This window comes from Triticum aestivum, chromosome 7D (genome assembly GCF_018294505.1).
Source record: "Triticum aestivum cultivar Chinese Spring chromosome 7D, IWGSC CS RefSeq v2.1, whole genome shotgun sequence".
Taxonomy (NCBI): domain Eukaryota; kingdom Viridiplantae; phylum Streptophyta; class Magnoliopsida; order Poales; family Poaceae; genus Triticum; species Triticum aestivum.
Genome location: NC_057814.1, coordinates 390,682,601 through 390,705,187, shown reverse-complemented (window position 1 = coordinate 390,705,187; position 22,587 = coordinate 390,682,601). Strand labels below are relative to the sequence as shown.

Here is a 22,587-nt window from a genome sequence, read left to right as displayed (position 1 = left end):
GAGTGTCGTCGTAGCAAGAAGAGTCTTCAAAACCTGTCGAGTCGCCAAAGGGGATAACGATTTGATGGCACATCAGAGGAAGACAACGCATCAATAGAAGATACAATAGAAATATCAAGAGAAGATGGGTTATCAAAAGAAGATGGCACATCAAGAGAAGAAGCATTGCTTAAAGAATCATGGCCCATGAAAGTCGACGGCGAAAGAAGCTCGGCGGCAAGAGAATGGGCTTAGATCAACAATGCAAAGAGAGGCCACAGAAATCCTATAGAGAGGACAATGACCAGAAAAAGGCTGACGGACAAAGGTATGTTGGACTCACATGGCATGAGAAACACAAAATATCAACGGATTTAGTGAACGCAGCGGAAGAAAAGAAAACTAAAAGCAATACTATGATTATTTAGGTTTGAATCTTGCATGTATGCTTTCTTTTCCTCTATCTCAATGGCTTATTCCTCCTCTTTGGCTGCTGCACGCCTTTTATCTCTTGTAACCTTTGTTGCAGGTAAATGTAACCCTGCATTAAGCGGTCTTGGTGCCCTCTGTCTCCTGTCAAAGCCCCTCACGCATACAACCCCTGCAAAAATGAACAAAGGTAAATCCCTCTGCATAAGCACGTTCTAGCTCATATAACACAAGTTATTACTACTAGTTACTAAATGGTGAACTTGGAAATGTTGTACTCTACTGCTATCACAAGCATGAAGATAACAAACTCAAAAGAACACCAAAAGAGACATGGAGTTTCTGATCACGAGCTCACAGGCACCCTCATGAACAGTAAAATCAAACAAATAGAACAAAATTCAAAACATTCTGAATGCAAAACTTCGTGAAGAAAAAACATTCCTAATGCTCTAGAAGAAAAATGATGCTCCAAAAAGATTTTGTAAGCATTTTCGAGCATGAGTGCCAAAGTAATAAATCCTAGATATAGAGATTTATTTACGAGTGCACTGACTGTATGGATGTCTTAATGAGGCGAAATAGCTGCAACTTAAATTTCGTAGAGGACGGATAGCAATCGGTTGAATCAAGGCCCTATTTCATGATTCAAATCACATGATATAACATGAAAAATTGCCATGAAGCCTGTTTCGTTGTCTACTATACGCGAGTTAAGTGGTGAGTTTTGTCTGATACTGCAAATTCAGAAAATGAATTTTCGTATATAATAACCAATGGAAACAATGACCGTATTTTCATTTTGGTGTTACTGTTGGTGAATGCAAAGTTCCAATCCAATAAAGTACTATACTATAGTATATCATTCACTGAAGAAAAGGAAGCACGGATTCTAACTAGCTAATTTTATCGAGCTATGTTGACAATACCAGTCACCATATATACTGACGATAAAGAAAATTCACTGGATAATACTCATGAAATATAAAATATTTGTTGGCAAGTGTGAATATGGGATAATACATATACACTAACCACGTTAGGAAAAGTAGATGTACTCTTTCAAAGTATGTGATACGAAAACATATGCTCCAAATGGTAAGAGTTTATTTGGGAAATAAGACTGCTTTAGGGTGCGTCGTACTGATGCAGAGGCCAGGGGTTTCTACTGTTAAGCTTCATGCACTAGCCAACGCAACCAAAAGTCCAAACTGATGGAAAGGGTTAGTGCAATCCATATATACTGTAACACCCCCTATCACGTGTGACGGGGAAGACAAGTCAACACGTGCAACCGGAAGAGAGCGACGGCGCGCGAAACTCTCAAGAGGCCTCTATGTGGACACAAAGGGGGGCTATCAGCAATTTTTAATAAATTGCGAAAGTCAGGATTTGAACTCAAGACCTTAGCTCCGATACCATGTTAAGCAACTTATCTTTATTGAAGGCCCAAGGGGCTTATATATATTACACATGACTTGAGGTGCAAGGAAACTAAACATAGACTAATAAGGACTCATAGACCAATACTAATACTCCTTAACACCCCCACTCAAATGCCTATGCAATAGCATTACATTAGAAGAAGCGTAATACTAAAAAAAATGATAATCCAAATCCGCGTCTTGAGAGTGTCGTCGTATCATGAAGAGTCTTCAAAACCTGTCGAGTCGCCAAAGGGGATAACGATTTGATGGCACATCAGAGGAAGACAACGCATCAATAGAAGATACAATAGAAATATCAAGAGAAGATGGGTTATCAAAAGAAGATGGCACATCAAGAGAAGAAGCATTGCTTAAAGAATCATGGCCCATGAAAGTCGACGGCGAAAGAAGCTCGGCGGCAAGAGAATGGGCTTAGATCAACAATGCAAAGAGAGGCCACAGAAATCCTATAGAGAGGACAATGACCAGAAAAAGGCTGACGGACAAAGGTATGTTGGACTCACATGGCATGAGAAACACAAAATATCAACGGATTTAGTGAACGCAGCGGAAGAAAAGAAAACTAAAAGCAATACTATGATTATTTAGGTTTGAATCTTGCATGTATGCTTTCTTTTCCTCTATCTCAATGGCTTATTCCTCCTCTTTGGCTGCTGCACGCCTTTTATCTCTTGTAACCTTTGTTGCAGGTAAATGTAACCCTGCATTAAGCGGTCTTGGTGCCCTCTGTCTCCTGTCAAAGCCCCTCACGCATACAACCCCTGCAAAAATAAACAAAGGTAAATCCCTCTGCATAAGCACGTTCTAGCTCATATAACACAAGTTATTACTACTAGTTACTAAATGGTGAACTTGGAAATGTTGTACTCTACTGCTATCACAAGCATGAAGATAACCAACTCAAAAGAACACCAAAAGAGACATGGAGTTTCTGATCACGAGCTCACAGGCACCCTCATGAACAGTAAAATCAAACAAATAGAACAAAATTCAAAACATTCTGAATGCAAAACTTCGTGAAGAAAAAACATTCCTAATGCTCTAGAAGAAAAATGATGCTCCAAAAAGATTTTGTAAGCATTTTCGAGCATGAGTGCCAAAGTAATAAATCCTAGATATACAGATTTATTTACGAGTGCACTGACTGTATGGATGTCTTAATGAGGCGAAATAGCTGCAACTTAAATTTCTTAGAGGACGGATAGCAATCGGTTGAATCAAGGCCCTATTTCATGATTCAAATCACATGATATAACATGAAAAATTGCCATGAAGCCTGTTTCGTTGTCTACTATACACCAGTTAAGTGGTGAGTTTTGTCTGATACTGCAAATTCAGAAAATGAATTTTCGTATATAATAACCAATGGAAACAATGACCGTATTTTCATTTTGGTGTTACTGTTGGTGAATGCAAAGTTCCAATCCAATAAAGTACTATACTATAGTATATCATTCACTGAAGAAAAGGAAGCACGGATTCTAACTAGCTAATTTTATCGAGCTATGTTGACAATACCAGTCACCATATATACTGACGATAAAGAAAATTCACTGGATAATACTCATGAAATATAAAATATTTGTTGGCAAGTGTGAATATGGGATAATACATATACACTAACCACGTTAGGAAAAGTAGATGTACTCTTTCAAAGTATGTGATACGAAAACATATGCTCCAAATGGTAAGAGTTTATTTGGGAAATAAGACTGCTATAGGGTGCGTCGTACTGATGCAGAGGCCAGGGGTTTCTACTGTTAAGCTTCATGCACTAGCCAACGCAACCAAAAGTCCAAACTGATGGAAAGGGCTAGTGCAATCCATATATACTGTAACACCCCCTATCACGTGTGACGGGGAAGACAAGTCAACACGTGCAACCGGAAGAGAGCGACGGCGCGCGAAACTCTCAAGAGGCCTCTATGTGGACACAAAGGGGGGCTATCAGCAATTTTTAATAAATTGCGAAAGTCAGGATTTGAACTCAAGACCTTAGCTCCGATACCATGTTAAGCAACTTATCTTTATTGAAGGCCCAAGGGGCTTATATATATTACACATGACTTGAGGTGCAAGGAAACTAAACATAGACTAATAAGGACTCATAGACCAATACTAATACTCCTTAACACCTCCCACTCAAATGCCTATGCAATAGCATTACATTAGAAGAAGCGTAATACTAAAAAAAATGATAATCCAAATCCGCGTCTTGAGAGTGTCGTCGTAGCAAGAAGAGTCTTCAAAACCTGTCGAGTCGCCAAAGGGGATAACGATTTGATGGCACATCAGAGGAAGACAACGCATCAATAGAAGATACAATAGAAATATCAAGAGAAGATGGGTTATCAAAAGAAGATGGCACATCAAGAGAAGAAGCATTGCTTAAAGAATCATGGCCCATGAAAGTCGACGGCGAAAGAAGCTCGGCGGCAAGAGAATGGGCTTAGATCAACAATGCAAAGAGAGGCCACAGAAATCCTATAGAGAGGACAATGACCAGAAAAAGGCTGACGGACAAAGGTATGTTGGACTCACATGGCATGAGAAACACAAAATATCAACGGATTTAGTGAACGCAGCGGAAGAAAAGAAAACTAAAAGCAATACTATGATTATTTAGGTTTGAATCTTGCATGTATGCTTTCTTTTCCTCTATCTCAATGGCTTATTCCTCCTCTTTGGCTGCTGCACGCCTTTTATCTCTTGTAACCTTTGTTGCAGGTAAATGTAACCCTGCATTAAGCGGTCTTGGTGCCCTCTGTCTCCTGTCAAAGCCCCTCACGCATACAACCCCTGCAAAAATGAACAAAGGTAAATCCCTCTGCATAAGCACGTTCTAGCTCATATAACACAAGTTATTACTACTAGTTACTAAATGGTGAACTTGGAAATGTTGTACTCTACTGCTATCACAAGCATGAAGATAACAAACTCAAAAGAACACCAAAAGAGACATGGAGTTTCTGATCACGAGCTCACAGGCACCCTCATGAACAGTAAAATCAAACAAATAGAACAAAATTCAAAACATTCTGAATGCAAAACTTCGTGAAGAAAAAACATTCCTAATGCTCTAGAAGAAAAATGATGCTCCAAAAAGATTTTGTAAGCATTTTCGAGCATGAGTGCCAAAGTAATAAATCCTAGATATAGAGATTTATTTACGAGTGCACTGACTGTATGGATGTCTTAATGAGGCGAAATAGCTGCAACTTAAATTTCGTAGAGGACGGATAGCAATCGGTTGAATCAAGGCCCTATTTCATGATTCAAATCACATGATATAACATGAAAAATTGCCATGAAGCCTGTTTCGTTGTCTACTATACGCGAGTTAAGTGGTGAGTTTTGTCTGATACTGCAAATTCAGAAAATGAATTTTCGTATATAATAACCAATGGAAACAATGACCGTATTTTCATTTTGGTGTTACTGTTGGTGAATGCAAAGTTCCAATCCAATAAAGTACTATACTATAGTATATCATTCACTGAAGAAAAGGAAGCACGGATTCTAACTAGCTAATTTTATCGAGCTATGTTGACAATACCAGTCACCATATATACTGACGATAAAGAAAATTCACTGGATAATACTCATGAAATATAAAATATTTGTTGGCAAGTGTGAATATGGGATAATACATATACACTAACCACGTTAGGAAAAGTAGATGTACTCTTTCAAAGTATGTGATACGAAAACATATGCTCCAAATGGTAAGAGTTTATTTGGGAAATAAGACTGCTTTAGGGTGCGTCGTACTGATGCAGAGGCCAGGGGTTTCTACTGTTAAGCTTCATGCACTAGCCAACGCAACCAAAAGTCCAAACTGATGGAAAGGGCTAGTGCAATCCATATATACTGTAACACCCCCTATCACGTGTGACGGGGAAGACAAGTCAACACGTGCAACCGGAAGAGAGCGACGGCGCGCGAAACTCTCAAGAGGCCTCTATGTGGACACAAAGGGGGGCTATCAGCAATTTTTAATAAATTGCGAAAGTCAGGATTTGAACTCAAGACCTTAGCTCCGATACCATGTTAAGCAACTTATCTTTATTGAAGGCCCAAGGGGCTTATATATATTACACATGACTTGAGGTGCAAGGAAACTAAACATAGACTAATAAGGACTCATAGACCAATACTAATACTCCTTAACACCCCCCACTCAAATGCCTATGCAATAGCATTACATTAGAAGAAGCGTAATACTAAAAAAAATGATAATCCAAATCCGCGTCTTGAGAGTGTCGTCGTATCATGAAGAGTCTTCAAAACCTGTCGAGTCGCCAAAGGGGATAACGATTTGATGGCACATCAGAGGAAGACAACGCATCAATAGAAGATACAATAGAAATATCAAGAGAAGATGGGTTATCAAAAGAAGATGGCACATCAAGAGAAGAAGCATTGCTTAAAGAATCATGGCCCATGAAAGTCGACGGCGAAAGAAGCTCGGCGGCAAGAGAATGGGCTTAGATCAACAATGCAAAGAGAGGCCACAGAAATCCTATAGAGAGGACAATGACCAGAAAAAGGCTGACGGACAAAGGTATGTTGGACTCACATGGCATGAGAAACACAAAATATCAACGGATTTAGTGAACGCAGCGGAAGAAAAGAAAACTAAAAGCAATACTATGATTATTTAGGTTTGAATCTTGCATGTATGCTTTCTTTTCCTCTATCTCAATGGCTTATTCCTCCTCTTTGGCTGCTGCACGCCTTTTATCTCTTGTAACCTTTGTTGCAGGTAAATGTAACCCTGCATTAAGCGGTCTTGGTGCCCTCTGTCTCCTGTCAAAGCCCCTCACGCATACAACCCCTGCAAAAATAAACAAAGGTAAATCCCTCTGCATAAGCACGTTCTAGCTCATATAACACAAGTTATTACTACTAGTTACTAAATGGTGAACTTGGAAATGTTGTACTCTACTGCTATCACAAGCATGAAGATAACCAACTCAAAAGAACACCAAAAGAGACATGGAGTTTCTGATCACGAGCTCACAGGCACCCTCATGAACAGTAAAATCAAACAAATAGAACAAAATTCAAAACATTCTGAATGCAAAACTTCGTGAAGAAAAAACATTCCTAATGCTCTAGAAGAAAAATGATGCTCCAAAAAGATTTTGTAAGCATTTTCGAGCATGAGTGCCAAAGTAATAAATCCTAGATATACAGATTTATTTACGAGTGCACTGACTGTATGGATGTCTTAATGAGGCGAAATAGCTGCAACTTAAATTTCTTAGAGGACGGATAGCAATCGGTTGAATCAAGGCCCTATTTCATGATTCAAATCACATGATATAACATGAAAAATTGCCATGAAGCCTGTTTCGTTGTCTACTATACACCAGTTAAGTGGTGAGTTTTGTCTGATACTGCAAATTCAGAAAATGAATTTTCGTATATAATAACCAATGGAAACAATGACCGTATTTTCATTTTGGTGTTACTGTTGGTGAATGCAAAGTTCCAATCCAATAAAGTACTATACTATAGTATATCATTCACTGAAGAAAAGGAAGCACGGATTCTAACTAGCTAATTTTATCGAGCTATGTTGACAATACCAGTCACCATATATACTGACGATAAAGAAAATTCACTGGATAATACTCATGAAATATAAAATATTTGTTGGCAAGTGTGAATATGGGATAATACATATACACTAACCACGTTAGGAAAAGTAGATGTACTCTTTCAAAGTATGTGATACGAAAACATATGCTCCAAATGGTAAGAGTTTATTTGGGAAATAAGACTGCTATAGGGTGCGTCGTACTGATGCAGAGGCCAGGGGTTTCTACTGTTAAGCTTCATGCACTAGCCAACGCAACCAAAAGTCCAAACTGATGGAAAGGGCTAGTGCAATCCATATATACTGTAACACCCCCTATCACGTGTGACGGGGAAGACAAGTCAACACGTGCGACCGGAAGAGAGCGACGGCGCGCGAAACTCTCAAGAGGCCTCTATGTGGACACAAAGGGGGGCTATCAGCAATTTTTAATAAATTGCGAAAGTCAGGATTTGAACTCAAGACCTTAGCTCCGATACCATGTTAAGCAACTTATCTTTATTGAAGGCCCAAGGGGCTTATATATATTACACATGACTTGAGGTGCAAGGAAACTAAACATAGACTAATAAGGACTCATAGACCAATACTAATACTCCTTAACACCTCCCACTCAAATGCCTATGCAATAGCATTACATTAGAAGAAGCGTAATACTAAAAAAAATGATAATCCAAATCCGCGTCTTGAGAGTGTCGTCGTAGCAAGAAGAGTCTTCAAAACCTGTCGAGTCGCCAAAGGGGATAACGATTTGATGGCACATCAGAGGAAGACAACGCATCAATAGAAGATACAATAGAAATATCAAGAGAAGATGGGTTATCAAAAGAAGATGGCACATCAAGAGAAGAAGCATTGCTTAAAGAATCATGGCCCATGAAAGTCGACGGCGAAAGAAGCTCGGCGGCAAGAGAATGGGCTTAGATCAACAATGCAAAGAGAGGCCACAGAAATCCTATAGAGAGGACAATGACCAGAAAAAGGCTGACGGACAAAGGTATGTTGGACTCACATGGCATGAGAAACACAAAATATCAACGGATTTAGTGAACGCAGCGGAAGAAAAGAAAACTAAAAGCAATACTATGATTATTTAGGTTTGAATCTTGCATGTATGCTTTCTTTTCCTCTATCTCAATGGCTTATTCCTCCTCTTTGGCTGCTGCACGCCTTTTATCTCTTGTAACCTTTGTTGCAGGTAAATGTAACCCTGCATTAAGCGGTCTTGGTGCCCTCTGTCTCCTGTCAAAGCCCCTCACGCATACAACCCCTGCAAAAATAAACAAAGGTAAATCCCTCTGCATAAGCACGTTCTAGCTCATATAACACAAGTTATTACTACTAGTTACTAAATGGTGAACTTGGAAATGTTGTACTCTACTGCTATCACAAGCATGAAGATAACCAACTCAAAAGAACACCAAAAGAGACATGGAGTTTCTGATCACGAGCTCACAGGCACCCTCATGAACAGTAAAATCAAACAAATAGAACAAAATTCAAAACATTCTGAATGCAAAACTTCGTGAAGAAAAAACATTCCTAATGCTCTAGAAGAAAAATGATGCTCCAAAAAGATTTTGTAAGCATTTTCGAGCATGAGTGCCAAAGTAATAAATCCTAGATATACAGATTTATTTACGAGTGCACTGACTGTATGGATGTCTTAATGAGGCGAAATAGCTGCAACTTAAATTTCTTAGAGGACGGATAGAAATCGGTTGAATCAAGGCCCTATTTCATGATTCAAATCACATGATATAACATGAAAAATTGCCATGAAGCCTGTTTCGTTGTCTACTATACACCAGTTAAGTGGTGAGTTTTGTCTGATACTGCAAATTCAGAAAATGAATTTTCGTATATAATAACCAATGGAAACAATGACCGTATTTTCATTTTGGTGTTACTGTTGGTGAATGCAAAGTTCCAATCCAATAAAGTACTATACTATAGTATATCATTCACTGAAGAAAAGGAAGCACGGATTCTAACTAGCTAATTTTATCGAGCTATGTTGACAATACCAGTCACCATATATACTGACGATAAAGAAAATTCACTGGATAATACTCATGAAATATAAAATATTTGTTGGCAAGTGTGAATATGGGATAATACATATACACTAACCACGTTAGGAAAAGTAGATGTACTCTTTCAAAGTATGTGATACGAAAACATATGCTCCAAATGGTAAGAGTTTATTTGGGAAATAAGACTGCTTTAGGGTGCGTCGTACTGATGCAGAGGCCAGGGGTTTCTACTGTTAAGCTTCATGCACTAGCCAACGCAACCAAAAGTCCAAACTGATGGAAAGGGCTAGTGCAATCCATATATACTGTAACACCCCCTATCACGTGTGACGGGGAAGACAAGTCAACATGTGCAACCGGAAGAGAGCGACGGCGCGCGAAACTCTCAAGAGGCCTCTATGTGGACACAAAGGGGGGCTATCAGCAATTTTTAATAAATTGCGAAAGTCAGGATTTGAACTCAAGACCTTAGCTCCGATACCATGTTAAGCAACTTATCTTTATTGAAGGCCCAAGGGGCTTATATATATTACACATGACTTGAGGTGCAAGGAAACTAAACATAGACTAATAAGGACTCATAGACCAATACTAATACTCCTTAACACCCCCCACTCAAATGCCTATGCAATAGCATTACATTAGAAGAAGCGTAATACTAAAAAAAATGATAATCCAAATCCGCGTCTTGAGAGTGTCGTCGTATCATGAAGAGTCTTCAAAACCTGTCGAGTCGCCAAAGGGGATAACGATTTGATGGCACATCAGAGGAAGACAACGCATCAATAGAAGATACAATAGAAATATCAAGAGAAGATGGGTTATCAAAAGAAGATGGCACATCAAGAGAAGAAGCATTGCTTAAAGAATCATGGCCCATGAAAGTCGACGGCGAAAGAAGCTCGGCGGCAAGAGAATGGGCTTAGATCAACAATGCAAAGAGAGGCCACAGAAATCCTATAGAGAGGACAATGACCAGAAAAAGGCTGACGGACAAAGGTATGTTGGACTCACATGGCATGAGAAACACAAAATATCAACGGATTTAGTGAACGCAGCGGAAGAAAAGAAAACTAAAAGCAATACTATGATTATTTAGGTTTGAATCTTGCATGTATGCTTTCTTTTCCTCTATCTCAATGGCTTATTCCTCCTCTTTGGCTGCTGCACGCCTTTTATCTCTTGTAACCTTTGTTGCAGGTAAATGTAACCCTGCATTAAGCGGTCTTGGTGCCCTCTGTCTCCTGTCAAAGCCCCTCACGCATACAACCCCTGCAAAAATAAACAAAGGTAAATCCCTCTGCATAAGCACGTTCTAGCTCATATAACACAAGTTATTACTACTAGTTACTAAATGGTGAACTTGGAAATGTTGTACTCTACTGCTATCACAAGCATGAAGATAACCAACTCAAAAGAACACCAAAAGAGACATGGAGTTTCTGATCACGAGCTCACAGGCACCCTCATGAACAGTAAAATCAAACAAATAGAACAAAATTCAAAACATTCTGAATGCAAAACTTCGTGAAGAAAAAACATTCCTAATGCTCTAGAAGAAAAATGATGCTCCAAAAAGATTTTGTAAGCATTTTCGAGCATGAGTGCCAAAGTAATAAATCCTAGATATACAGATTTATTTACGAGTGCACTGACTGTATGGATGTCTTAATGAGGCGAAATAGCTGCAACTTAAATTTCTTAGAGGACGGATAGCAATCGGTTGAATCAAGGCCCTATTTCATGATTCAATTCACATGATATAACATGAAAAATTGCCATGAAGCCTGTTTCGTTGTCTACTATACACTAGTTAAGTGGTGAGTTTTGTCTGATACTGCAAATTCAGAAAATGAATTTTCGTATATAATAACCAATGGAAACAATGACCGTATTTTCATTTTGGTGTTACTGTTGGTGAATGCAAAGTTCCAATCCAATAAAGTACTATACTATAGTATATCATTCACTGAAGAAAAGGAAGCACGGATTCTAACTAGCTAATTTTATCGAGCTATGTTGACAATACCAGTCACCATATATACTGACGATAAAGAAAATTCACTGGATAATACTCATGAAATATAAAATATTTGTTGGCAAGTGTGAATATGGGATAATACATATACACTAACCACGTTAGGAAAAGTAGATGTACTCTTTCAAAGTATGTGATACGAAAACATATGCTCCAAATGGTAAGAGTTTATTTGGGAAATAAGACTGCTATAGGGTGCGTCGTACTGATGCAGAGGCCAGGGGTTTCTACTGTTAAGCTTCATGCACTAGCCAACGCAACCAAAAGTCCAAACTGATGGAAAGGGCTAGTGCAATCCATATATACTGTAACACCCCCTATCACGTGTGACGGGGAAGACAAGTCAACACGTGCAACCGAAAGAGAGCGACGGCGCGCGAAACTCTCAAGAGGCCTCTATGTGGACACAAAGGGGGGCTATCAGCAATTTTTAATAAATTGCGAAAGTCAGGATTTGAACTCAAGACCTTAGCTCCGATACCATGTTAAGCAACTTATCTTTATTGAAGGCCCAAGGGGCTTATATATATTACACATGACTTGAGGTGCAAGGAAACTAAACATAGACTAATAAGGACTCATAGACCAATACTAATACTCCTTAACACCCCCCACTCAAATGCCTATGCAATAGCATTACATTTGAAGAAGCGTAATACTAAAAAAAATGATAATCCAAATCCGCGTCTTGAGAGTGTCGTCGTAGCATGAAGAGTCTTAACACCCCCCACTCAAATGCCTATGCAATATTGTGTAGCTGGTTAATAGCTGAAGTAACAAGGATATCATGCAATTTAAGAGATTACCTTGCAAATGCACTAGCGAAGTGCTTACACTCAGCTCTCATGGGGCATGCATTGCAGTTAGGCTTAATTTTGGTACAGAAAACCTGAAAGAGGAAGAAAACAGTCTATCAGTTCATATTAAATCAAATTCCTGTTAGATCATTAGATAGATGTACTGTCTCGCGCCTGTCACCTTTCCAAAAGTTATCATTTGGTAGTGAAGCTCGTACCTGCATACTGAGAGGTGTTACTAAATGTTGGAAGCTAAGAATATTTGTTTTCTGAAATGCTGAATTTGACTTACAAAGTAAACTGGTCAAGCTTGCATAGTCGAGGCCAAAGATATTTCTGTATGTGGTCCAGCACGGGATAACTTCGATGGAAGAAGGTGATATATGTCAGACAAATTAATCGGTATATATATGCTCCCTGTGATCAAGCTAACTCAAGGGAATAAGAAACATACAGTTTCAATAGGTGCAGTTGAAGAGAGTCAGGCAGAGGTTGAAGAGGCACCCAGCCAAGCCTGACACATATCCGAGCAACATTTGTGTCCACCTAAGGGATTAAACATAAAGATTCTCTGAATAAGAGTGTAACTGGGAGAAGCTTCTCAAGGTAAGGACCGAACATACCGGAAAAGCTACATGACGTAGTGTCAAAAGGTGAACACACTCAGTACTTTTGAGTCCAAGCCCTCTAATGCTTAGAAGGAACTCCCTGAAAGGGTGAAACAAAGGTTCTGACAGGTTAAGAAAATGCAATGGTCAAACCTAATTAAGAAAAAGATATTTAGCTATTGCTAATAGACAGGCCTGTATGACAAGCATGTTTGAGACATGCAAATCGCTCATAGCACTTGGAATTTTCCGACACTCGGTTACTACTTGGTTGAATATCTTGGGATCAAATTGACTTATAAAAAATATCTCAGTATTAGCATCGTCACATAAGATTCTGCCATCTTATATACTATGTGCCCTTCTATTACTTTACTGTGAAGTTATCTTGTTTACCGGAAAAGGCTTTCGCCCCGCTTTATAAATAAAGCAACCACTAGAGCCAAGGTCCAACAAAGTTCAACAAGGTTCACGCTGCACACAACACGCACACACACATGGCGGTACAACAGATTCTGCTGAGCGCATAGCTCAACAAGCCCAAGAAAAGAACGAAAAAACAAACAGGCACCACTGAGTGAAGTTATCTTGTTTAGCATCTTTTGGTCGATTGCCTAGTCTTGTGCCAAAACTATGGCACCACTACGGCAGCCGGGTGTCTACTTCCAATCATGGTGGGCCTCCTCAGTCTTGTCTGTATTGCTGCTCAGAGGAAGGGCACAACATCGCTCATCATGATTGCAGCCTGGTGCCTAGAAGCAGCGGAACATCTGCACTTTCAGTGCTGCACGACGAGGCATCCCGCAGCAGCTGTGCAAGATTCAGGACGAGGCTCGTGACAGGTTTAGAATAGCTGAGCTGTCGATGAGTTACAGTTTAAGAGGAATTTCAGTAGAAAGTAGCTACTTTGGCAGGATAAGGCATTCAATCTGGGCAAGATCTGAGGTACATATGAGGCCAGCCGGAACACAGCGGCTTAGGGTTTAACCCAGTTACAAGAGATGATCGTCTCAGATCCAGAATGGTTGTTCTTATAGCCTTACAGGACAGCAAGCAAAAGAGGGGGAAACAGTTAATGAGCAAGCCCGTTATCGGATAAATTAACAGTGACGGCTGGGCTTCGGTGAGCCGTAGGGTGGACCACCTGTGGTTGATATTGCCGAAGCTGGTAGGAAGCGGTAAGTGGCGCCAGGAACCGTAAGATGCAGATCGGACGACGTAGGCTTCATCACTCAGAGGTGAAACATTACACCTCTATATACTGTCTTCAGTTCTAAGTGTCGATATTCAGCTTCGTCAGGCTTAAGAGCCTGGCAGCTCGTGCTTGGGACCAGAGGCGCAAAGCTAGCTGGTGCAAGGGGTGTGATGCTAATCATGCCCAGGGAGTAATCACATTGTGTTGTGACTAGGTGCATGGTTCAATCGACAAACCACGAGATATGCAAAACTCTCCTTTGTTTTAGGGCAATGAGATGCAAGCCTTTTGAGTATTCGTGGAAAGAATGCTTGAAAAAAAGTGCATTATCTATCCCATGTGGCTACAAGAATAATTTATGGAACTAAAACAAGCCTTTTGCGTACCCTTAGGGGATTCTATAGCTTCCCGGAATCCCTTCATCACGACATTGCCAAATACCAATCTAGGTTCTTTTGGGCCGGCAATGGCGATAAACAAAAGTACCACATGGTCAAGTGGTCGGAGATTTGTAAACCAAAGGACCAAGGTGGCTTGGGGGTTATTTCATCCAAACGGATGAACATCGCCCTTCTCTCCAAATGGTTGTGGAGAATAGCCGTGGGCGAGAGCGGGTTGTGGTTAGACATCCTACGCGCAAAATATTTGCATGGCCAACCATTGGCGTTTGCCCCACAGTCTGGAGGGTCCCAGTTCTGGCAAGCGATAATCCAACTACTCCCGGTCCTCCATATAGGATCTTCTATCTCGGTAGGATCCGGGGTTGGTACCCTGTTTTGGTTGGACCGTTGGTCGGGTACCAGACCTTTCGCGGTACGCTTTGCGCTGCTTTTCGGCATTTGTGCGAGACCTCATATCTCGGTAGAAGATGCCCTTGGTAACCTTGCCAACCTCGCGTTTAGGCGTACCTTTGGTACGGCGGAACGGGACCAATGGGAGGAGCTGATTGAGTGTGGCGCTACACACCCCCTCACTTGAGAGTGACACCATCTCTTGGCATCTCGAGCCGAGTGGACAATTCTCCTCTAAGTCCTTATATAAGGCCATTGCGGCCACGCCGGGTCCGGCGGAACTCAATCTCCTTTGGGAGATGAAAGTGCCGATGAAGATCAAAATCTTCCTTTGGCAATTGGTGCGAGGTCGGTTACCCTCGAGTACCGAGGTTCGAAAGAGAAGTGGCCCCAGCGATGGAAATTGCCCACTATGTGATGTCCCGGAAGACTCCAATCACATCTTTTTCACATGTCCGGCAGCGATCTTCCTGTGGAGTACCCTTCAGGAGGGGATTGGTGGCGGATGGTGCCATGGCAACCTCCCAGATATGTTCCTTGAAGTGCGTAACATGCCGCCAGTCAACGACCCACAATGTGGGTGGTAGTTAGCGCTCTAGCTTGGACATTATGGACCATCCGTAATAAGCTTGTGATTACCGAAAAAGCCTTTCGCCCCGCTTTATAAATAAAGCAACACCAAGCACAAGGTTATCAATGTCACACCCACACACCACACACACTCACCCAAAGCCACCGCAGGCACGGTCCAACCCAAACACAAACACACAGACAAAGAGACCCAAGTTCCGCTGTGGGCACAGCACAATAAGCCCAGCACAAGCACACGAGAAGACAAAAAACCAAAACGGCAAGGCGGTGGCGATGGCGATGGCGGCGACGATCTAATCTGGTTCCGGGGGTGGAGGGGGAAGCGGCGGAGCCATCCGGAGAGCCATCGCGCGAAGCTGGGTGATGATGGAGGTGATGGTGTCTCTCTCCCTGGGGCGGCTAAGCGGCCGCCAAAGCTGCAAGTAACCAGACCATTTGAACAAAGCGTCAGTAGCATGACGAAGAGGGATGCGCTAAATCACAAGTTTATTCCTAACAGTCCACAGCGTCCAGGCCAGCACCCCAACGGCCAGCCACCTAATGTGGCGAACTGCGGGTGGGATTGCCTGGAGTTCGGCGAAGAGAGCGGGGAAGTTGTTGTGGTCCCAGCTTCCACCCACTATCTCGCGGAAACAGCTCCTTAGGAACTGCGCGGACACGTAGGTGAAGAAGATATGATTCGAATCCTCTTCCGGCCCGCAGAGCGGGCATCGCCCATCACCCGGACCATTGCGCTTCAGGACCTCGACGCCAGACGGGAGGCGGCCGTGGATCCATTGCCACAGGAAAATCCTAATCTTCAGGGGAAGGCGAATCTCCCAGATGTGAGCGCCTCATGGCCAGGCGAGGGAGCAATGGCCTGGTACAGGGACTTGGTGGAGAATTGTCCAGAAGGCTCTAGACGCCATCTGGAGCTGTCATCTTCGGTCGTAAGATCAGGCGCGTGCAATGCAATGCAGTCAAGCAGCTCCTGCCAATCGGCTGTTTCAGCCAGACCAAAGGGCCTTCGGAACACGAGCTGCCCTAAGTCAATAAGGGCTGCCGCGACCGATATCTGAGGGGCCACCGCAATGGAGAATAGGTTGGGAAAGCGAGCCGCAAGGGGTAAGTCGCCAGTCCATCTGTCGAACCAGAACAAGATCGCGGTGCCTGATCCGACCTCAATCGAAGTCCCAATCCGGAGGACAGGAAGGAGCTGGATGACGGATTGCCAGAACTGGGACCCCCCAGACCGCTGGCAGAAGGCGAGAGGCTGGCCTCGGAGGTATTTCTGCTGAATGATGCGAAGCCACAAGCCACCATCTCCGTTGGCAATCCGCCAAAGCCACCGAGTCAGGAGGGCAATGTTCATGCGCTTGGAAGACATGATCCCGAGGCCGCCCTGGTCGCGAGGCTTGCAGATTTCAGACCACCTAACCATGTGGTACTTCTGCTTGTCTCCCTCACCGGCCCAAAAGAAACGGCCCTGAACAGTGGCGATCTCGTGATGAAGCGTCTCCGGAAGGCTGTAGAAGCTCATGATGAACAAGAGCAGGCTGGCGAGGGACGAGTTGATGAGCACTGTACGAGCTGCTTTGGAGAGCCACCGACCTTGCCAAGGCTCGATACGGTGCTGAAGCTTCCCCATCGTGGGGCGCAGTTTAGCCACCGTAAGCCTAGAATCACTAATGGGTATCCCCAAATAAATCGTGGGGAAGCTCCCAAGCTGGCAATTAAGCCGATCCGCTATACTCTGGCGTTCGTCTTGGGAGTATCCCAAGACCATCACCTCACTCTTGTCGAAGTTGACCTTGAGGCCAGACATCTGTTGAAAGCACAACAGAAGGAACTTGAGGTTTGAAATATCACTCTCCGAGGCCTCCACCATGATGATGGTGTCATCCGCATACTGGAGAAGGGAGATCCCGTGCTCCCCAACAAGATGCGGAACTATCCCCTTAATGTGGCCAGCTGCCTTGGCCTTATCCAAGATGGCGGCCAGGGCGTCGACCACCATGTTGAACAAGAACGGGGAGAAGGGGTCGCCCTGGCGCACCCCACAGAGGGTGGGGAAGAAGGGGCCGATCTCCCCATTAATGTTCACCGCGGTCCGGCCTGAGGAAACCATCTGCATCACCCTAGTCACCCACTGATCATCGAAGCCCTTTCGGAGAAGACATTCCCGAAGGAAAGACCAACTAACCGTGTCATACGCCTTGTGGAAGTCTAGTTTCAGGAAGACAGCCTTGAGGTGTTTGGAGTGAACCTCATGGAGAGCTTCGTGAAACACCAGGACTCCGTCAAGGATATAACGTCCCTGGATGAAGGCTGACTGATCCGGGTGAGTGATCCGGTCGGCAATAGTGGCCACCCTAATGGCGTACCCCTTTGCGAGGATGCGGAAGATGACGTTAATCACCGTAATCGGGCGGAATTGGCGGATCTCCGAGGCCCCGGCCACTTTGGGGATGAGGGTGATTACACCAAAGTTGAGCCGGGCGAGGTCGATGGACCCGACGAAGAACTCGTCAAATAGTGCCATCACCTCAGGTTTGATCACCTCCCAGAAGTTCTGGAAGAACTTCACAGGTAGCCCATCAGGACCCGGAGCCGAGGATGGGTTCATGCTCTTAATAGCCGCCCAGACTTCCGCCTCGGAAAACGGAGCCGTGAGGGCCTCGTTGTCCGCAGGCGAAACGCAACTGTGGGCAGGCCAAATATCTTGCGCCAGGGCAAGACCTCCCCGAGGGGAAGCAGAGAATAGGTCTCTGTAAAAGCCGTCTACATGAGCCCGGATGTCCTCGGGGCTCTGTAGGAGGTGCTCCCCGTCCCAAAGAAGGGGGATGGAGTTCCGGCGACGGCGGCCGTTTGCAATGGCCTGGAAGTAGGCGGTATTGGCGTCCCCTTTAAGGACCCAATTCTGAGTACCTCTCAGACGCCAGTAGGCCTCCTCGTCTGAGTAGATGACCGTGAGCTGGTCTTCCAGATCATATCTAAGCATCCACTCGTCCGCCGAGAGGCCAGCGGCGTCGGCCTGAAGGTCTAGCGCCTGGATGTCATGAAGGAGGGCTTTTTTACGCTCCCGGATGTCGCGGCCTATGTTTGCGCCCCAACCCTTCATGAATTGTCGTGACCGCTTGGCGCAGAAGTGCCAGTTGTCTACGGCCGAAAGGGATCGATGGGGGGCCTCGCGCGCCTCGCGCCATCGCGCGCCCACCGCGGCAGAGAACCCAGGCTGGCGCAACCAGAAGGTCTCGAAACGAAATAGGGGCGGAAGGGGAGGACGCTCATTTTCCGAAGAAAGGAGAAGGGGGACGTGATCTGAGCCAATCCGCGTAATCGCCCGGAGTGAAGCTAGGGGGCAACGAATGTCCCACTCAGGGGAAGCGAAGACCCTATCGAGAACGGAGCGAGTCAGTTCAACCTGTCGGTTTGTCCAAGTGAACCTGGCTCCGACATGATCGAGCTCGCGAAGCCCCATGTCCGCAATGCAGTCATTGAACATCTGCATCCGCGGGAAATTCACCAAGTTATTGCTCTTGTCTTCTTTCGACCGAATGAGGTTGAAATCACCTCCCACCACTACCGGGAGCTGAGCAGCTGCTACCTTCCTCCTGAGCTCACCGAGGAAAGCCTCCGAACGGCGGTGGTCGGCCGGCCCATAGACCGCAATAATTTCCCATTTGAAGTTCAGTGCTCGCTCGAAGATCTCCATGCTCACGTAGAACTCGCCCCGATCCATGCTGCCTACCTCAAAGGTGGCATCCTTCACCTCTAGGAGGATGCCACCCGAGTGGCCCGCACTCCCACTAGAAGGGAGCCAGTGCCAAGCAAATAGGTCGGAGCTCAAGTGCTCGAGCTCCGACAGGGAAAATTCCGTATGCATGGTTTCTTGAATGGCCACAATGTCGATTCGCTCAGTTCGCATGTATTCGATTAGTTGGCGGCGTCGGCCATCTTGACCGAAACCGCGGATGTTCCAGAAGAGGGTCCGCATCACTCATCCATCGGGGGGCTGCTTGACCCCAAGACACGAGAGGCGCTCTGGGCGCGGAGGGCAGCGGTGCGAGAGCGAGTGCGGCCGCAAATCTCAACTGGGGCGGCCGTCAGGCGAGGCGGATGGTTCGGGGCCGTCCCCGAAGGGACGCCCGAAGAAGAGGGGGCGCGCACGGGCCTCGGCGAGGCGACCATCTAGGATTTCCCGTGCACGGATAGCCTCAATCTGAACTAGCGGGGGAGCTACCTCTCCCCGAAACACAATTGCCGAGTCCGCTGCCACCTTCGCGAGGTGGCCAAGCGGAGCCGACTCCAAGGCCGAAAAGGAACGAGTAGCTGTAGAGGCAGGAATGAGCGGTGTACCTGGCTAGAGGTTTCGGGCAGCGGCCCTGAGCTCTGCCTGCTCGGGGATAGGCAGAGCAGGGCTACCCATCGGTCTGGCCGCTGGGGTGGTCACCACCACCTGCAGCTCCACGGCGGCGGAGTCCAGGAGCGCCAGAGGCGGACCAGGGTGCGTCGGGCAGAGAGGCCCCTCGGGGGCTGGGGGAGCCGGAGGAGCAGGAGTCAGGTCGGCGTCGGACAGCTGGACCTCCGCCCCCAGCTGCGGCCTGGCTGCCGCAGGCAGCGGGGGGGGGGGGAGAGCAGCGCCATCTCTAGCGCGGTATCAGCATCTGCAGGGTCCGAGGGGGCGGGTCCAGGGTGGCCACGACCGCCCCCGGGGACTCCACCACAGGAACGAGAGGCATAGGCGCGGCCGAGCTAGGCGGGTCCGGGACGGCCCCAGCGGAGAGGGTGGTGAAGACATCAAGAAGCGGACTGACAGGGGAGCGGGGCGATGAAGCGGGGAAGACCTGAAGGCTGGCGTCCGAAGCGTCGAGGCCGTCGTCGGAGGGCGGCGGAGCGGCCGAGGAGTGGGTGCGTCCGGTCCCACCACCACTCCTAGCAGCCGGAGCGGGGGGCTGGTCGTGAGGAGGACTGTCCTCGGAGTCATCGTCGTCCTCCTCTGAACCGAAGCGGCGTCCGTGACGGGGGTCGCGGTCACTGCGGCGATCCCCCGCACCATCCCCGTCTGGCCCTCCCCCCAAGAAGCTGTCGCCGGGGATGCAGGGGCGGCCAACGTGGTTGGGCGGCTCGAGGGAGATGCGGAGGTCAAAACCCTGATCGTTGAAGAACACCCGGATCGTGGCGCGAAGCTTGGATGAGTCGAGGCATTTGACCTTGACGCGGACCTCCTCCTCCTTGCGGAGGGACAACTCGTCCACCACCACCACCTTGCCGAGGATGCGGGACATGCTCCGAATAACCCGCTCCGATCGAGCGATGTCGGGCAGGCTACCGATGAGGATCCAAGCCGTGTCCAAAACAGCCACCGCCAGGGGGTCCCGCACCGGCACAGAGATGTCCACCACTAGGCTGTTGAGAGCTAGAGTGATGTCTCCGCTGCGGGTGCCGTAGCCGTGGCTGACAGCGTTGGGGAACACGACCGAGAACTGGCCTCCAGGCAGCATGGTGACCTGCCAATCCCAGGAGCAGTGGTAGAGATGGTTGAGCTCGGCCTCTAACATCTCCGGCGAAGCGACCCCATCCTTCACGGTGACAATCACCAGGAGCGATGGTGAGGGGGAGAGGATGTCAGGCACCTCGACGTGGAACAAGCCGAGGCCCTCAATCCCATGCCCGTACATCACCAACTCCTCCGGCACCGGGCGGTCGGGGCAAAGGATCGCCGGGTGGTCAGGATCCGAGCAGAGGTAGCAGCCCTGGGGACGAGTACATGCCACCTAGGAGTGGCCGGAGAGGCCGCAGTTGAAGCACTTGACGAGGTCGGCGGAGCGGTCGTCGGGGAGGAGAGCGGACGTCGGCGAGGCGGCGAGATCCCGGGAAGCGCCGTTAACCGGGGCAGGGCCGTTAGCGCGCCCAAGCCCGCGCTTCTTCTTGCGCTTGCCCCCAGGCCGGCCCCGTCCCGCTCCATTGCCGATCGGGGGGGAGGCTCGGCTCGCCCTGAGGTGGCTGGTAGCGGCGGACCGCGGCTACAGCGGGAGGAGGGGCCGGCTGCCCATAGGAGCAGTCGGGGGATCGAGCGTGGCCGCCCCTGGCCGGGGAGCGGTTGGCATCCCTACGGCGCGGAGGGGAAGGCGACCGGCGTCGACCATCGCGGCGGTCCGCGACAGGGGGAGGCGAGCGGGAGCGGCCACGGCGGTCCGCGCGAGGGGGAGAACGGCGAGAGGGGGACCGGTGGTCATCGTAGGCGGGAGACCGGCGGTCGCCGCGGGAGGAAAGCTGACGGCGGAGCTCGGATTCATGGCGCATCGCGTCGGGGGACGGGCGGAAGGAGTCGCGCCGCGGACGTCGTCGGGGGCCGGCGGCGAGTTCGGCAGCGACGGGGGAGGGAGCGAGGGGTTGGCGGCGGGGGTCGGGAGAGGGAGGGTTAGGGCAGGGGAGGAATGGGATGGGGGGCGAGGGAAGCCCGTAGGCAGCCAGATAGGCCTAATGGCCGGGCAGGCCGGCCCACTAGGACCGCAGCTAAGGCTGGGCCCAGAAGCGGAGCTGCCAGCCCAAGCCCCAGGCCCAAATCCCGGCCCAACACTAGGGCGGCCCACGACCAGGCGTCCCAGCCCGCAAGACGGGGTAGCAGTGACTAGGGTTTCCCCTCGCGCTGCGACCGGCGCCGGTGCAGGAGCTCCAGACTCCATGGGGCGACTACGGGAGTGGCTGGGCGAAAAACGGAGCGAGGAGGTGCCAAAAGCTGCGATGAACGGTCGAAACGGCGAGGAGCGGGTGACCACCGGCTGAGATGACGCCGCCGGGGAGGAGGCAGGCCGAGAACCAGGGGGAGCCGCCGCTGAGCGCCAAGAGGACCGGGCACGACCCAGGTCGGACCGCCCCGCGACGCCCCACGCCGGAGCGCGGCGGCGGCGAGCGGTACGCGACCCAAGGTCGGCCCTTTGGCCAGGCGTCGGGAGGAGGGGGTTCGCAACCGGCCGGCGAGCATGGGGTGGGGAGGGGGCTCCCCGTCTCGGCACGTCGACCAGCATCGGGCACAGCACAGTCCGGTGAGCCGGAGGTGTGCGCCGGACGGTGGGACGGCCAGCGGT

At 47.4% G+C, this 22,587-nt stretch overlaps 2 protein-coding genes across 4 annotated transcripts in view; one reads left to right on the top strand and one right to left on the bottom strand.

Moving 5' to 3' along the window:
- Window positions 1-449: 449 nt before the first annotated feature.
- The window catches only part of LOC123165086 (uncharacterized), a 23,019-nt gene continuing 881 nt past the window's right edge, over window positions 450-22,587 (top strand). The window contains exons 1-6 of the mRNA XM_044582713.1: window positions 450-598; window positions 2,546-2,635; window positions 4,584-4,673; window positions 6,622-6,711; window positions 8,660-8,749; window positions 10,698-10,787. Of these exons, the coding sequence (XP_044438648.1) occupies window positions 589-598; window positions 2,546-2,635; window positions 4,584-4,673; window positions 6,622-6,711; window positions 8,660-8,749; window positions 10,698-10,787 (460 nt within the window). The 5' untranslated portion in view covers window positions 450-588. The remainder of the gene's footprint in view (window positions 599-2,545; window positions 2,636-4,583; window positions 4,674-6,621; window positions 6,712-8,659; window positions 8,750-10,697; window positions 10,788-22,587) is intronic.
- Window positions 9,909-22,587, bottom strand: part of LOC123165085 (protein ROS1A) — a 25,803-nt gene continuing 13,124 nt past the window's right edge. Inside the window, exons 3-8 of one of the 3 annotated variants that reach the window (XM_044582712.1) lie at window positions 12,956-13,040; window positions 12,787-12,878; window positions 12,625-12,693; window positions 12,514-12,550; window positions 12,342-12,424; window positions 9,909-10,769 (exon numbers count right to left, since the gene is read on the bottom strand). In XM_044582712.1, coding sequence (XP_044438647.1) covers window positions 10,745-10,769; window positions 12,342-12,424; window positions 12,514-12,550; window positions 12,625-12,693; window positions 12,787-12,878; window positions 12,956-13,040 — 391 coding nt within the window. In that variant the 3' untranslated portion in view covers window positions 9,909-10,744. Of the gene's footprint in view, window positions 10,770-12,341; window positions 12,425-12,513; window positions 12,551-12,624; window positions 12,694-12,786; window positions 12,879-12,955; window positions 13,041-15,561; window positions 15,934-22,587 lie in introns of those variants that run through there. The other 2 variants (XR_006482754.1, XM_044582711.1) reach the window with 2 other exon arrangements.